Source organism: Bubalus bubalis, chromosome 3 (assembly GCF_019923935.1).
Source record: "Bubalus bubalis isolate 160015118507 breed Murrah chromosome 3, NDDB_SH_1, whole genome shotgun sequence".
NCBI classification, from domain to species: Eukaryota; Metazoa; Chordata; class Mammalia; order Artiodactyla; family Bovidae; genus Bubalus; species Bubalus bubalis.
In genome coordinates this window covers 69,664,380-69,681,684 of record NC_059159.1, presented here as the reverse complement: position 1 = coordinate 69,681,684, position 17,305 = coordinate 69,664,380, and the positions used below count along the sequence as shown (strand labels likewise).

Genomic DNA, 17,305 nt, shown 5'->3' with positions numbered 1-17,305 from the left:
AGTCAATCCTAAAGGATATCAGCCCTGAATATTCATTGGAAGGACTGATGGTGAAGCTTAAACTCTAATACTTTGGCCACCTCATGTGAACTGACTCATTAGAAAAGACCCTAATGATGGGAAATTTGAAGGCAGGAGGAGATGTAGATGACAGAGGATGAGATGGTTGGTTGGCATCACCAACTTGATGGACATGAGTTTGACCAAGCTGCAGGAGTTGTTGATGGAAAGGCAAGCCTGGCATGCTGCAGTCCATGGGGTAGCAAAGAATCGGACATGACTGAGCAATTGAACTGAACTGAAAGTATATAAATGGAAACATGCTACAATATGTAGGGTATTTACCCTGAATTAACATGGTAGTTCCAATGAGCATTTCCAGTGATTAATTTTATATTCATATATTAATATTTTGGTAAGTAGTTACATAAATCATATATATAAGTGTCAGTGTATAATTCAACAACACACTGTTCTACCATCACCAAATTTCAAAACTGAAAATGTTACCAATATTAAACATACCTATATAATCCTTCCCGAATCCCATTCTCCTAAGGTCTCCCTAGGTTACCACTGTGAACCATTTTGTGTTTATAATTCTTTTGCCCTCAAAATTTTATTAGAGATGGAAAGAAACACAGATAGATAGATTGGTAGGTAGGTAGGTTGGTAGATGAGAGAGAGAGACATTGCTTGGTTTTTAATTTTACAAAAGTGGTGCTATAACATTTATTTTTTTTTTTTTTTACTAAATTTAACATTTCTAAGATTTATCCTCATTGCAAATAGTGGTATTAATTCATATTCACTGTTATATGGTTATCTTTTTTTTTTTGACATATTATAATATCTTATACATTTTTCTGCCAATGAATATTTGGATTGGTTCCAGTTTTTGTTTTGTTTTTCACTATCACTAACAGTGCTGCTATAAATATTTTGTTAATATCACCCGGTGCACAAGTGGAAGGATTTCTTTAAGATTTATACTTAGAACTAAAATTTTGGTATCCTGAGTATTCACATACTCAGGATACCAAAATTTGAGTATTGTAAATTTGATTTACAATACTTGTAAATACTTAAATAATTGTAAATTATTCAAACTTACAATACAGTTTTTGTAAAAAATTACAGTGTCAATTTTCAGCTGCAGTATATAAGCTATCATTTGGCTCTATGTTTTTGCCAAAATCTGTGTCATCAAACCTCTTATTTTTAATAACCCAGTAGGTTAAAATGGTATCTCAATATCTTAATTAGCACATCTTTATTTACAAATGAGTCTGAACATTTTTTCACATATTTATTGGACATTCGTGATCTCTGTCCAGTGAAGCATTTCTTCTTTTGACTGTATTCTACTCAGTTGTTTGTCTTTTTCTCATACGTTGGTGTGAGACTTTTTATATTCTGGCAATGGCCAATCAGAAGTTCTACCAGTGTGGCAAATATCTTTTTCCATTGTGGTCTGTTTTTTTCATTATCCTTAAATAGCCTGTTAATGAATAGAATTTCTTAATTTTGACATCATAGAATTTATTAAAGAATCTACCTCATGTCAAGGCCATAGAATATTCTGCTATATTTTCTTCTATTTTTTCAGTTTTACTATTCTGCTTGAACTTTTAATCTACCCAAACTTGCTTTCTTGGGTGGTATCATGTAGACATAAAATGTGACATTTTTGCCCTAAGTAGAATCATTTATTAAGCACCCAGCTCTCACCTGAAAACTTCTTTTTTTGTCAAATAAGGACTGTTTTCAGGCTCTTCCTTTAGTCCTATTAGTTTATCTTTGCACCAATATCATAATCTCTTACAGCATTTTAGTCATTTTAAGCATCTATTACACGAAATCTCTCCATGTTTGTTCTTTATTTACAAGCATGTCTTGGCTATTCCTGGATCTTGTAATCTATAATCATACAAATTATAAGATTTGCTTGTCAGTTTCCTCAAAAAACTTGATGGACTTTGATAAAAGTTGCACTGGATCTAACAATCAATTTAGAAAGAATTGCCCACCTCACAATATTTAATCTTTTTTGTATAATCATGGCATCTCTCTCCGTTTAAATATTTACATTGTCAAGAAATTATGAAATGTTCTGCATGAAAGAGTTTAACATATTTTAGAGGTATCTCTACATATGATTTTAGTCTTAGTATATGATAATATCTTTTCAATTTTTCAGTTCATTTGAACCCCATAAATTCAAAGACTAGTCAAATTTATATCCACTTGGACCAGTTCTCATCCATCATTTCTTTTTGCCTTTCAGAACAGAATTCTGTGGGTTTTGACCTGTCTTTTTAAGGTAAATTAATTAGAAGTCCATTTTGTAAATGTGTATTTTTCTTTACTGACTCACCTTCGATTTTGAGATTATATTATTGAGTACACTATTCAAAGTTAACTATAATTTCCTCTTAGTATTTTGAGTAAATTGATCCATTGTATTGTGAATTTCATTATTAATGTTGAGAAGTCTGTTGCCGGTCTAAGTATTTTCCAGTATAGGTGATAAGTGCTTACTGTACACATGCCAGATGATTAATCTAGCTAAAATTGTATAGACTTAAGTGACTTTTAGTATTCACACAGTTGTGCAACCATCATCACAAAGATTTTTGGATATTTATTTTTCCCTAAAATTCATGTCACTCCCTGCTTCCCCTCAACTAAGAAACTATCTTTTGTCTATTTTAACATGGGCTATTTCTTTAGCTGTAGATTCAATTCAAATTCTATTTTCAAATGATTCTTATATGCTTTTACATATTCACTATATCTTTAATATCAACACTTGTATATTTTCATTTATTTATTATTCTACTTGATTATTTTAAAAATATATCTGGTATTATAGCTTCCTATTATCAACTTTATCTTTTATTTCTTAAAATGCATTCTATATGCTTATTTTCTATTCTTGATATAGCATTCTAACTGAAGTCCATGCATACTCATGTCTGTTTTTGTCTTTAGTAAAATATTGTCATAATAAAATAGCTATCTCTTCCCTGTGTTTCCATAGCTTGCTGTGCACTTCAACATAGCACTTTTAATGGAAAAAATTATGTTTACAGTTTGTCTTTTATAATAGAGTGAACAAATTGACAGCAGCCATTATCTTTCAATATTGTATCATCAGCATTTAACTAAATTCCAGGTTAGCAGTACATGATAAATAAATATTTATTGGACAACTCTAAATAACTTTGATCTTTAAATATTTTTAACTTGAATAAATTCTGTTGAGTTTTTGGCTAAAATAAATATATTCTATTTGGACTTTTGAACATCAGTTCAGTTCAGTCACTCCATCACGTCTGACTCTTTGTGACCCCATGGACTGCAGCATGACAGGCTTCCCTGTCCATCACCAACTCGTGGAGCTTGCTCAAACTCATGTCCACTGAGTCAGTGATGCCATCCAACTATCTCATCCTCTGTTGTCCCCTTCTCCTCCTGCCTTCAATCTTTCCCACCATCAGGGTCTTTTCCAATGAGTCATCTCTTCCCAAAAGGTGGTCAAAGTATTGGAGTTTCAGCTTCAGTATCAGTCCTTACAATGAATATTCAGGACTGATTTCCTTTAGGACGGACTGGTTTGATCTCCTTGCAGTCCAAGGGACTCTCAAGAGTGTTCTCCAATACCACAGTTCAAAAGCATCAATTCTTTGGCACTCAGCTTTCTTTATGGCCTAACTCTCACATTCATATATGAATACTGGAAAAACCATAGCTTTGACTAGATGGAACTTTGTCAGCAAAGTAATGTCTCTGCTTTTTAATATGGTGTCTAGGTTGGTCATAGCTTTTCTTCCTAGGAGCAAGTGTCTTTTAATTTTATGGCTGTACTCACCATTTACAGTGATTTTGGAGCCCAAGAAAATAAAGTCTGTCAACTGTTTCCATTATTTCCCCATCTATTTGCCATAAAATGATGGGGCCAGATGCCATGATCTTAGTTTTTTGAATGTTGAGTTTTAAGCCAGCTTTTTAACTCTCCTCTTTCACTTCAAGAGGCTCTTTAGTTCCTCTTCACTTTCTGCCATAAGGGCAGTGTCATCTGTGTATCTAAGGTTATTTATATTTCTCCCAGCAATCTTGATTCCAGCTTGTGCTTCTTCTAGCCCAGTGTTTCTCATGATGTACTCTGCATATAAGTTAAATAAGCAGGGTGACAATATTCAGCCTTGGTGTAATTCTTTCCCAATTTGGAACCAGTTCATTGTTCCATATCCAGTTCTGACTGCTGCTTCTTGACCTGCATACAGATTTCTCATGAGGCAGGTAAAGTGGTCTGGTATTCCCATCTGTTTAAGAATTTTCCACAGTTTGTTGTGATGCACACAATCAAAGGCTTTGCTGTAGTCAATAAGGCAGAAATAGATGTTTTTCTAGAACTGTCTTGCTTTTCCTGTGATCCAGTGGATGTTTGCCATTTGAGCTCTGGTTCCTCTGCCTTTTCTAAACCCAGATTGAACATCTGGAAGTTCGCAGTTCACGTATTGTTGAAGCCTGGCATGGAGAATTTTGAGCATTACTTTGCTAGTGTGTGAGATGAGTGCAATTGTGTAGTAGTCTGAGCATTTTTTGGCATTGCCTTTCTTTGGGATTGGAATGAAAACTGAGCTTTTCCAGTCCTGTGACCGCTGCTGAGTTTTCCAAATTTGCTGGCACATTGAGAGCAGCACTTTCACAGCATCATCTTTGAGGATTTGAAATAGCTCAACTAGAATTCCATCACCTCCACTAGTTTTGTTCATAGTGATGCTTCCTAAGGCCCACTTGACTTCACAGTCTTTTTGATGTCTGGCTGTAGGTGAGTGATCACACCCGTATGGTTATCTGGGTCATTACGATCTTTATATATTCTATCTCAACTTTTCAACATATGGAAAATAAATATATTATGTCTTAACTTTTCAACATACACATGCTCAAATACATGTATGTACCATTAAGTATTCACATCTTACTTTTTGCGGAAAGTAACTGAAGAATTATATGCTGGGGCAAAATTTTTATCAAGTTAAAAATTACATGAATGTAAAATAAATTTCCAATAGTTTAATCAAGCTAAGTACCACTTTATAACAACATCTTTGATAACATCATCATATCTTTAAAAATGGGATAGCAACTCATCTCTTTAACCTGGGAAAGAACATCCTTTTCAAAATTTAGTATGCAAATGTATAATTTGTCAAGCCAGTCTCATTGAATCAAATTATAAATAAGAAAGGCAGTAATAATTGCCACTATAAACCCAATTTTAGATGATAAGTTTTACAGTCAATTGGGAAATATTCAAGTGATCCAGAAAAAAATACCCTGTTTGGTGTTTCTTGTTCTGTTTCATGATGACTATTTTTGCAATACCATTTTCAAAGTCTTGTTTTAGAAAAATCTTCTTTTTTTCAACATGATTAAGATTTATACAGTTTCACACAACAGCAGAATACAAATTCTATTCAAGTTCCCATTGATTATATACCAGGAGACACTGGAACATATCCAGGGACATAAAACAAGGTGCAAAAATGTCATGGTCTAAAGGTATTGAAATCATACAGAGTCTGTTCTCTTCTCTCTGTGGAAATGTGTTAAAAATCAATATCAAAAGATATTTGAGAATAACCCACATATTTTTAAGTGAAAAATGACATTTACCAAGAGAGATCTTTGACTTAGCCATTGAACGCTTCAATAAAGTTAGACTAAGTATGAACAGTGGAGAAGGAAATGGCAACCCACTGCAGTATTCTTGCTGGAGAATCCCACGGACAAAGGAGCCTGGTGGCTTCAGTCTGTGGGGCTGCAAGAGTCAGATGCTACTTAGCAACTAAACCACAGCTACAATCGCGAGTATGAATAGAATCCTAGATTTCCAATTTATATTCACTGAAAACTTTGATATATTTCCATTGACTCTGGCATTTAATTTTACTGCTTAAAGTGTGGAAAGCTTATTATTTTAGCTTTTTAAAAGCCTTTTTGTTTCCCAAAAGTAATTTTTTATTAAAAAATTTTTTGAATAAGACTTGAAGCTTCTAATCCAATTCTGAGAATATAAATACTATGTTGTTTTAAAAAAGCCCAGAAATTAATATGTGATACAGTATTATTAACTAAAGTACAGATTTTATTCAAATTTCACAAAAATTTATGCTAGTGTCCATTATTTGTTTTCATACCTTATTCAAGATTCCACACTGTATTTAGTTGCATTGGGCAGCTTCAGCTGCATGCAACAAATTCTGATAAATTCTTTTTTCATTTTCATTCTGTTACAAATATTTTCTAATTTTCCTTGTTATGGCTTCTTAGATAAACCCATCATTTAAAAGTGAACATTTAATTTCCAAATACATGGAGTTTTTAAGTGTCTTTGATATTAATTTCTTATTTAAATGCTTTCTTCTCAGAAATATTATCTTCTGGTAATATGCTCCACAGATTCTTTATAAGTATTTTATACTAATTCTTGCTCAGATTTATTGAGACATAAAGCAAAAATTTTGGCTATTGAAAATAAATGAGCACTTAAGTTTTTTCACAACTTGCATAATTCCATATGTACTAGATCCTATTCAATCATATGAAAAAGTATTTGTGTAAAAAAAGTGCATCATATAGCCATTGGAATGATGAATAAGAATACCAAGAAATGCTAAAATACATTAAGTGAAATGAAAGATGCAAAAGTGCAGGAAGGATAGAATTTCAACTGTGTGACAGTGTGTAGGAAAAAGAAAAAAAAAAGCAAAGGTATCAAGTTATCAACAGTGCTAGCATTGTTGACATCTTTTTTTTTTTTTTGGATCTGTAACAATACAATGTAAAAACACCTGCACACAACCACAAAACAGGAACTTGGCAGCAGGTCCTAAAGAGGTAGTAAGATTGGGTGTGGCGTGTGCGTGTGTGTGAGTGAGGGGCAGGACGAGAAAGATGAAGGAGGAGACAGAGACACAGGAATGAGTAGAGAAGGAGGGCAGGGAAGGGTTGGAGGCAGGCTTAGTTGCTGGGTTAGAAATTTCCTGAAGCAGGGAATTTAAAAATGAACTGAATTATGGATCAGAGGAAAGAGAAGCACTTAACTTGCTTTGTTAACATTAGGCTATTATTTCTCTGTAGTATTTTTTTTTTTCTAATTGGTCATTTCAGTTAGTTGCTAGCAATCATATACAGCTTACTCCTTGGAAGGAAAGTTATGACCAAGCTAGACAGCATATTCCAAAGCAGAGATATTACTTTGCCAACAAAGGTCTGTCTAGTCAAGGCTATGGTTTTTCCAGTGGTCATGTATGGATGTGAGAGTTGGACTGTGAAGAAAGCTGAGCACCTAAGAATTGATGCTTTTGAACTGTGGTGTTGGAGAAGACTCTTGGAAGTCCCTTGGACTGCAAGGAGATCCAACCAGTCCATCCTAAAGGAGACCAGTCCTGGGTGTTCATTGGAAGGACTGATGCTGAGGCTGAAACTCCAATACTTTGGCCACTTCATGCGAAGAGTTGACTCATTTGAAAAGACCCTGATGCTGGGAAAGATAGAAGGCAGGAGGAGAAGGGGACGACAGAGGATGAGATGGCTGGATGGCATCACCGACTTCATGCACATGAGTTTGGGTGAACTCCGGGAGTTGGTGATGGACAGGGAGGTCTGGCGTGCTGAGATTCAAAGGGTCACAAAGAGTCGGACATGATGGAGGGGCTGAACTGAACTGAACTGAAGGCAAAAGATGAAAATAATATTCTATATGTCATTTTAGCTGATCTAATACATAGGGTTATGTTTTCCACTAAATTTGTTCTCCCACCAGGGTACCTTTTATGGAGAAATGACAAAGTGGCAACTATTATTTAGTCTGGGCATACTTAGACTTAGTGCTTGTAATTTCCCATCAGAGAGCATGTTGATCAGTAAATCCCCAAATTCCTTACCAAAAAATCCCCACCATTAACCACATAGACCAGAATCTGTATTTGTTTATAAAATGTTTGGTTTGCATACAGGGGAATCATAAATGGCTGTGGATCACACAGTCAGTAAGTACATCATTAAAACTCTGGAAACACAGCTTCTGGGCCTGAATTACAGCTCTGCCATTGATAGGTCTGTAATTCTGCTGAAGTTACTTAATGCGTCTTTGTTCTGTTCTCCATACCTGTGAAGTTATGGAGAACACCTAATAACACCTATAGAACCTAAGAACACCTAATAACACTTATAGATTTTCCCTGAGGATAGTAGAAGTAATCCACGGGGCACCTAGTGTAACATCGGCACAGAGTGAAATGTAAGTTGTACTTACTGTGATGGAAAAGGGCCTTATATACTCAGAACAAATTTAATATGTGTATATGTATCTATGTTTGTATATAAAGGGAGAGGAGGGGCAATGGAATAAACACAGAAATATAAAAATACAGAAATGTTGAAATACAAAAGTTAATGATGTTTATCATAATAGTCTTGCAAATTTTCAAAGATATTATTCACCAGATTTCAGCATTACAGTTATCCATCCCGTATTCTTCCATGGCAAATTCAGTTATCCCAAATTCAAATAAAAATGCCACTAGTACTTCAAAAGTAATTTAGACAGAAAATACAAGCAAATTTCTGTTTACTATAGCTGTTAATTTTAAGAGTCTAACATTTAGTGAATGTGGTTCCAAGTACTTCACGTAGATCAATCCAGTGCTCACAAGAGCCCCATCAGAGGAAGTGGTGTTATAATCATCCCTGTCTCACCTTTGATCAAACAAGGTACAGAGAGAATAGAAAGCTATTCACTAGATTTCATTCCTTTGTAAGGCTGAGTAATAGTCCATTGTATATATGTACTACATTATCATTTGTAGAGATATGGCTGGACCTTGAGACTGTTATAGAGAGCGAAGTAAGTCAGAAAGTAAAAACAAATATTGTATATGAAACAAATATCGCATATATGTGGAATATAGAAAAATGGTATAGATGATCTTATTTGCAAAACAGAAATAGAGACAGAGATGTAGAGAATAAACATATGGACACCAAGGGGGGAAGAGGTGGGTGGCATGAATTGGGAGATTGGGATTGACATAAAATAGGTAACTAGTGAGAACCTACTGTATAACTCAGGGAACTCTACTCAGCACTTTGTTGTGACTGAAATGGGAAGGAAATACAAAAAAGAGGGGATATATGTATATGTATAGCTGATTCACTTTGCTATATAGTAGTTGGAGAAGGAAATGGCAACCCACTCCAGTGTTCTTGCCTGGAGAATCCCAGGGACGGCGGAGCCTGGTGGGCTGCCGTCTACGGGGTCGCACAGAGTCGGGCACGACTGAAACGACTTAGCAGCAGCAGCAGCAGAAACTAACACAACACTGTAAAGCAATCATACTCCAGTAAAAATTAATTTAGAAAAAGAAAGCTATTCTCTGGGAGAGCTGACATTTGATACCAAGAAGATTTACTTCTGAGCCTAGTGTATTAATCATTATAATATTTACCTAATAGAATTACTATTTACTTCTATCTCGTAATGTAAGATTTCAAATACTAGGAGAGAAAGTGTAGTGTGGTTCTATAATTATTTACTATATGACATACATATGGAATTTAAACCACATTTTAATGGATGCTTATTTTTAAATCCAAACATGGTATATAATTTTACTTGGTCAACAGAATATTTTCCTGCACAATTAATTTAAAGTAGTTAGAATAACATGATACACTCTATTCTAATAATAATAAATTTGAACTCCAAAATGCCAAAATTAGTTTTTATATATTTATGAAATAATGATTATGTTTCTATCACTGTTGTGTAAGATTAATACACTGGTATAACATTTAGAAATAACTCATTAATTATATGACATGCAAAATGATGAAAAAATAAAATTAACTTCTTAAGAGTTTGCAAGCATATATATATATATATTACTGCAAAAGACATTTCTAGGGAAAATGAATCATTAATGTCTCTGTCCTAAAATATGATTCTAGGCATGTAAATGTCAATTCAGCTGCCTTATAAGACTTAGGAATGAATTTAATAAATGGGTAGATTTTAGAAATGTGAGATAAAAATATTGATTTTACTCTCATGATGTATTATCTCATTTTTTAAAAAAACTCACATATGACCTTTCAACATTTTCTCCCTTATAGAAGCAGAGCCAGGAGAACAGGGAAAATCCCATTAATAAAATACACCTGAAACTACCACAAAATTGTTAATAAAAATAAATAAATAAAACAGAAAACCACCCAAAACAAACAAAGACACTTAGTCTTTAAGTATATCCAAGGAATGACTGAATTTTTAAACTGACTTTAGTAAATCCATTTAACTTTTTTTTCTTTTTCTCCATAGGCTGCATACACATTTATTTGTCTCTGTTTTGCAAAGCTGTTTCCTTCTTTGATCTATGATCTTTTGTTATAAGCAATTTATTTCAAGTTGAGTTACATGGAAAACAAGTTGTTACTCTTCTTTTAGAGTGGTGTTATTTGAATATGTTGTTTTATACCCTTGTCTTTGCACATTTTCACATATGATCGGGATTCATAAGGGATTCTCTGGTGGCTCAGACAATAAAGAACCTACCTGCAATGTGGGAGACCTGGGTTCGATCCCTGGGTTGGGAAGATCCTCTGGAGAAGGGAATGACAATCCACTCCAGTATTCCTGCCTGGAGAATTCCATGGACAAGAGGAGCTGGCAGGCTACAGTTCATGGGGTTGCAAAGAGCTGGACATGACTGAGAGACTACACTTTCACTTCCTTTCAGAATTCAAAAATAATGAATATAATAGGTTGCTGAGCATAGAAGGGATACATTGGCTTGAGGAGTTGGGCTTAAAAGTTTATTTTCAAAAAGCTGAAGCTGATTGTTTGATAGGGAAGCTTCCCATCACAACGTTCATTTGCAGGCAGGTCAAAACCTAAACTGTGTGGGCTGTTAAAACCTAAGTTTCTGGGTTTTCAGGAAATGGTCATTTTTCAGTTGTGCTTTGGACTCTGGCTCTAAACCATAGACCTAGACATGTTAGTAAACAAAGATAGTTCTGGTTATTCACAGAAGGAGCACACTGGATGCAGGAAAATATTTGGCTGTGTTGACAGATGACAGTCGATGTTTTCCTTGTGTGATTTACAAACAAACTGAAGGCTACTTGATGTCTTTTTTTTCCAGCTCATTCTTGGAGCAAAAAGTGTTTCTGGAAGAATCTGCGATTGTATGTATCAAACTGATCACTAAATCAATCACATAAAGATGAGGAGAGTCAATCAAATTTTATCACATATGGTCAGGCTAAGTCACTTCAGTCATGTCTGACTCTTTGCGACCCCATGGACCCTCCTCTTGTGACCCTCCTCTGTCCATGAGATTCTTCAGGAAAGAATACTAGAGTGGGTTGCCATGCCCTTCTCCAGGGGAATCTTCTTGACCCAGGGATTAAACCTATGTCTCTTAAGTCTCCTGCATTGGCAGGTGGGTTCTTTACCACTGGCGCCACCTTATCACATACACTGCAGCTTGAAAGTACTCTTAGCATCGCAGAGTAGTCTGTCAATAAATTAGTTACAATATAAAAATACGTCAGCTTTTAAAAAAATGTCTTACAAATCAGTCTTAAAGGAATAATCAGTTACTTTTCCTGGCAGATATCATCATAACATGTCTTGTTTTAGTCTTTCCCTATAGATCAGGCGAAGGCTGATGCTAGTCCCATCACTGATGCGTTTGGTGGTAGTTAGGGTGGAGGCACAGACTACAGGACAGAGAGGGATATGGGAGCTGACCACCAGCCATGAAACTGTACTTCATGGGCTCTGAGCCCTATGCTAGGGGAGGATGACCCATCCTAGTGGCTTGTGAGATTTCCACATCAATGTGAGTTTTGTGGTAGAAAGTTGAAGTGATCTCTGCTCCATTGTCACTTTGGAAGATACATGGGGCAACTAGAAAGCAGAAAAGTACTATCTGGTGTGTAACTCAGCTCCAGTTAGAATATAAGAGTCCCAGTGCAAAAATAATGATCAAGGGAACATATGTATTTGTAACATGCACTTCAAACTCTGAATTTGACCTCATTGCAAGATAAGCAATCTTTGGGTCTAATATTATGGAAGCATTTTTTCTGATTGTTTGGTTATTCAATTCTGGTGACTGGTAATTTGGTATGTAAAGAATGATAAAATAGATGAAAACAGATATTGTTTCTCTGAATATCTCCAGCCTTAGCTATCTTCCATGGAAATGAAGCTTTCTTAAAAATGTTCATTTTACTTATGCTTGTACTAAGTCTGCACGTTTATTTGCTCATTTCAAAATTTTATGGTCATAGATAGTACGTACATACTGTGTACAAATACAACACAAACACATGGTTGTCAATCTTTGTCACTCTGTACCTTAGTCAAGGCTATGGTTTTTCCAGTAGTCACGTATGGATGTGAGAGTTGGATAATAAAGAAAGCTGAGCACCAAGGAATTGATGCTTTTGAACTGTGATGTTGGAGAAGACTCTTGAGAGTCCCTTGGACTGCAAGGAGATCCAACCAGTCAGTCCTATAGGAAATCAGTCCTGAATATTCATTGGAAGGACTGATGTTGAAGCTGACACTCCAATACTTTGGCCACCTGATGAGAAGAACTGGCTCATTGGAAAAGACCCTGATGCTGGGAAAGATTGAGGGCAAGGGGAGAAGGGGATGACAGAGGATAAGATGGTTGGATGGCATCACCGACTCAATGGACATGAGTCTGGGTAAACTCCAGGAGTTGGTGATGTACAGGGAGGCCTGGCATGCTGTGGTTCATGGGTTTGCAAAGAATTCGACACAACTGAGGACTGAACTGAACTGAACCTTAGTCTGGAAACTATAAGCAAGAATTTGATTGGAATCTTTGACTTTTCTTTCATTAATAACTGCTGCTGCTGCTAAGTCACTTCAGTTGTGTCCGACTCTGTGATCCCACATATGGCAGCCACCAGGCTCCCCCATCCTTGGGATTCTCCAGGAAAGAACACTGGAGTGGGTTGCCATTTCCTTCTCCAATGCATGAAAGTGAAAAGTGAAAGGGAAGTCGCTCAGTCGTGTCTGACTCTTAGTGACCCCATGGACTGCAGCCTACCAGGCTCCTCCATCCATGGGATTTTCCAGGCAAAGTACTGGAGTGGGGTGCCATTGCCTTCAACTATGCAAGATCTAATTGGAAAATCTCATAAGTCAAATCTTAAAGGATTACTGGCAATAACATTCCTTTATTATTTCAAAACCACCTTTTATTTTTACCACTTCACCAGTTTCATAGAACCTTTGTGATACATTAAATATGAGAAAATGGGGCTTTATTGTAAAAAATACATATGTTTATTTTTACAAAATAGGCAGCTTTCAAGAAAATTTTACTAAATGCATTCTGGATGCTAATGGACACCTACTAAAAGAAGTGATTCTAAAATATTTTATTCTGCGTGTCCAATAGCAATTCAGTATTTTATTCAAGAGAGTAAAATTAGAATGGAACAGCAAAATATAAGCATGATAAAAGTATGCTCTTCTGTGGCCTTTTCTCTGGAGGCATGTAGAAACATGGGCAAAGCCTCAGAACTAGAGACTCTTGGTGGTAATGACTGAGGATTGAGGGGTATGGAAATCTCACAAGGATGTCAGCAGTTTTTGCTATAATTCAGAGTACTCTTGCCTGGAAAATCCCATGGATGGAGGAGCCTGGTAGGCTGCAGTCCATGAGGTCGCTAAGAGTTGGACACGACTGAGCGACTTCACTTACACTTTTCACTTTCATGCATTGGAGAAGGAAATGGCAACTCACTCCAGTGTTCTCGCCTGGAGAATCCCAGGGACTGGGGAGCCTGGTAGGAGGCCGTCTGTGAGGCCGCACAGAGTCGGACACGACTGAAGCGACTTAGCAGCAGCAGCAGAGAAGCCGAAAGACTAACACATACAATTCAAAGCATTTAAAAACAGGCCTTTTCCCCTCTTTCTTTCTTTTGTCACAGGATTACAGAGTGAATATTTTTCTTCGTCAGAAATGGAATGACCCGCGTCTTGCATACAGTGAATACCCTGATGACTCCTTAGACCTAGACCCTTCCATGTTGGATTCCATTTGGAAACCTGATTTGTTCTTTGCCAATGAAAAGGGAGCCAACTTTCATGAAGTGACTACAGACAACAAATTGTTACGAATTTTCAAGAATGGGAATGTTCTTTATTCAATAAGGTGAGCATTTCAGTGAAACAGAGTAGTGGTTTGTTTGTTTTTTAGCTTTTAGTGAGTGTTTTGAAATGTTTGAGTAAGTGCTTTCATTGTTCCACTTAAGTTCCTATGATATACCATTTCCCAAATATATTTAATCAACATTAAGACACCAAGTTCCAGATCCAGGAACTGTATGAGTGATTCTTGGAAATCCACTTTTTAAAATAAATGGCCCAGGTTCTTACATCAGCCAAACTGGTGGGTGGTTTAAAGGTAAATTGAATGTAGTTTGAATCATATGTTGTGATTATATTTTTATGTATGCATACTTCCTTTAAATATTTATACATGAGGTAATATTTAGGTTTGCTTCTCTGGGATCCATTTCACATAAATTATTTATCAGGTGTATGTATTTTTTAAAGATGTCCTTGAACTTCTGTGGTCAATCTTTAGAAAAAGATCTAATTTACATTTTAGTTATTTACTATACATTTCTCAGAAGACCATGTAGCCTTTCAAAGCTAATACCAAAACATAGCAATAATATCAAAATACAAACATTAGTAGTAACATTTCTTGACAGTTGAACTTTGAAACTCATTCAAATTCAGCTTTGCTATTTATACCTAATATCAAATAGGTATAAATTCAGTAAATAGGTACTTACACTAATCTACTTAAAGAATTGTGCTCCATCTAAAAAAATTCTAAAATAAAATGACTGTCTTATTTATTTTAATTTTATCTTGATTTATCTCAATTTTCTTAAATTAATTTATCTTAATTTTCTCTTAATTTATCTTGAGGGAGGGTATGAGGAGGGAGGAGGGAGGAGGGTTCAGGATGGGGAGCACGGGTATACCTGTGGCGGATTCATTTCGATGTTTGGTAAAACTAATACAATATTGTAAAGTTTAAAAATAAAATAAAATTTAAAAAATTTATCTTGATTTTCCATAATTAGTTTTAGTGTCTTAGTTAATTTTTTTTGAAAAGAACAGAAGGTTAGGATCAGAATTCATATCATATTTCTCAGAAGACACAATATACTCTATTTATAGCAATAGTCAATTGCTTCAAAAATATGTGTATCACCAGTAACATATTTTAAAAGTATCAAGGTAAACTAGGCATTGGATCTATAGCCTGAAAGTTAATTCCTTAGATTTTTACCTCTCTATTTTTTAACTTTTCTTCTCACCAGGAATGGGTATATTTGATTTTGAGTTCATCTGCCCAATATCAGGGATAGTTGTTATTTTTTCCATGAAATAATATATAATAGAAATAGCAGGAATGAAAATTTAATCTTAGTACCTTAGTGATTTTGAAAACATTTTTATACAAAGCTGTTTTGTAAATCATGCTAATTCTTTATCTCAATATATATGATTTTCATATTTTTTTATTCCATGTGAAAAGAGGAAAGAACCAGTGAACTCTAAGAATAATAAAATTACACATTCTAAACAACAGAAACGATAGACTGGGGGCCAGTGGAGGACAGAGCCTCAGGGACCTGTGGCAGTATAACAAATGATCTAACATTCATGTCATTAGAGTCTCAGATGGAGACAGAGAATAAGGTATACAGCTGCAAAAAATATTAAAGGAATTAATGGCTGAAATGTATATATTTTGCAAAAGGCATAGATCTACAAATTCAAGATACTGCCTAAATCCCAAAGATATTAATACCAAATCACATCACATGCAAACTTCTGAAAACTAAATAAAAATACAGATAATATTGAGAGCAACAAAACCTTACCTGTAGGGGAAAAACAATTGAAATGATGGCTAATTTCTGATCAGAAATAATAGAAACCAAAAAAAAGGCATGCATTTTTCAAGTGCGGAAAGAAAGGAACTGGTATCCCTGGAATCTTGTTTAGTCGCTCACTTGTGTCTGACTCTTGACAACTCTATGGACTGCAGCACACTAGGCTTCCTTTTCTCCTGGAGCATGCTCAAACTCCTGTCCATTGAGTTGATGATGCCATTCAACCATCTCATCCTCTGCCACCCTCTTCTCCTGCCCTCAGTCTTTCCTTTCATCGGGGTCTTTTCCAGTGAGTCAGCTCCTCGCATCAGGTGGTCAAAGTACTGGAACTTCAGCTTCACTATCGGTTCTTCCAATGAATATTCAGGGTTGATTTTCTTTAGGATTAACTAGTTTGATCTCCTTGCTATCCAAGGGACTCTCAAGAGTCTTCTTCAGCACCACAATTCAAAAGCATGAATTTTTCAGTGCTCAGTCTTCGCTATGCCCCAACTCTCACATCCATAGATAACTACTGGAAAATTCATAAGTTTGACTATACGGACCTTTGTACCTGGTGAAGGGCTTCCCTGGCAACTCAGTTGGTAAAGAGTCTGCCTGCAATGTGGGAGAGCTGGGTTCCATCCTGGGGTTGGGAAGATCCCCTAGAGAAGGAAATGGCAGCCCATTCCAGTATTCTTGCCTGGAGAATTCCATGGATAGAGGAGCCTGGTGTCAAAAAGAGTTGGACACGACTGAGTAACTAACACTTTCACTTTCACCTGGTGAAAATATCTTTTAGGAATGGAGGGGAAATTGAGACATTCTTGGATAAAGGAAAATTAAGAGAATTTGTCACAAATAGACCTCATGGCACTGCTGCTGCTAAGTCATGTTAGTCATGTCCGACTCTGTGCGACCCCATAGACCGCAGCCCACCAGGCTCCTCTGTCCCTGGGTTTCTCCAGGCAAGAATACTGGACTGGGTTGCCATTTTCTTCTCCACTGCATAAAATTGAAAAGTGAAAGTGAAATCGCTTAGTCGTGTCTGACTCTTCGCTACCCCATGGACTGTAGCCTACCAGGCTCCTCCGTCCATGGGATTTTCCAGGCAAGAGTACTGGAGTGGGGTGCCATTGCCTTCTCCCCCTCATGGCACTAGTGGTAAAGAATCCGCCTGCCAATGCTGGAGATGTAAGAGAGGAGAGTTTGATCTCTGAGTTAGGAAGATCCCTTGGAGGAAGGCACTTCAACCCACTCCAGAATTCTGGCCTGGAGAATC

At 36.1% G+C, this 17,305-nt stretch overlaps 1 protein-coding gene across 4 annotated transcripts in view; it reads left to right on the top strand.

The window, feature by feature from the left end:
- Nucleotides 1-17,305, top strand: part of GLRA3 (glycine receptor alpha 3) — a 191,466-nt gene that overhangs the window by 81,246 nt on the left and 92,915 nt on the right. For all 4 annotated transcript variants that reach the window (XM_006060240.4, XM_025281328.3, XM_044939687.2 and 1 more), the window contains one exon: nucleotides 14,056-14,279. In XM_006060240.4, the coding sequence (XP_006060302.2) occupies nucleotides 14,056-14,279 (224 nt within the window). The remainder of the gene's footprint in view (nucleotides 1-14,055; nucleotides 14,280-17,305) is intronic.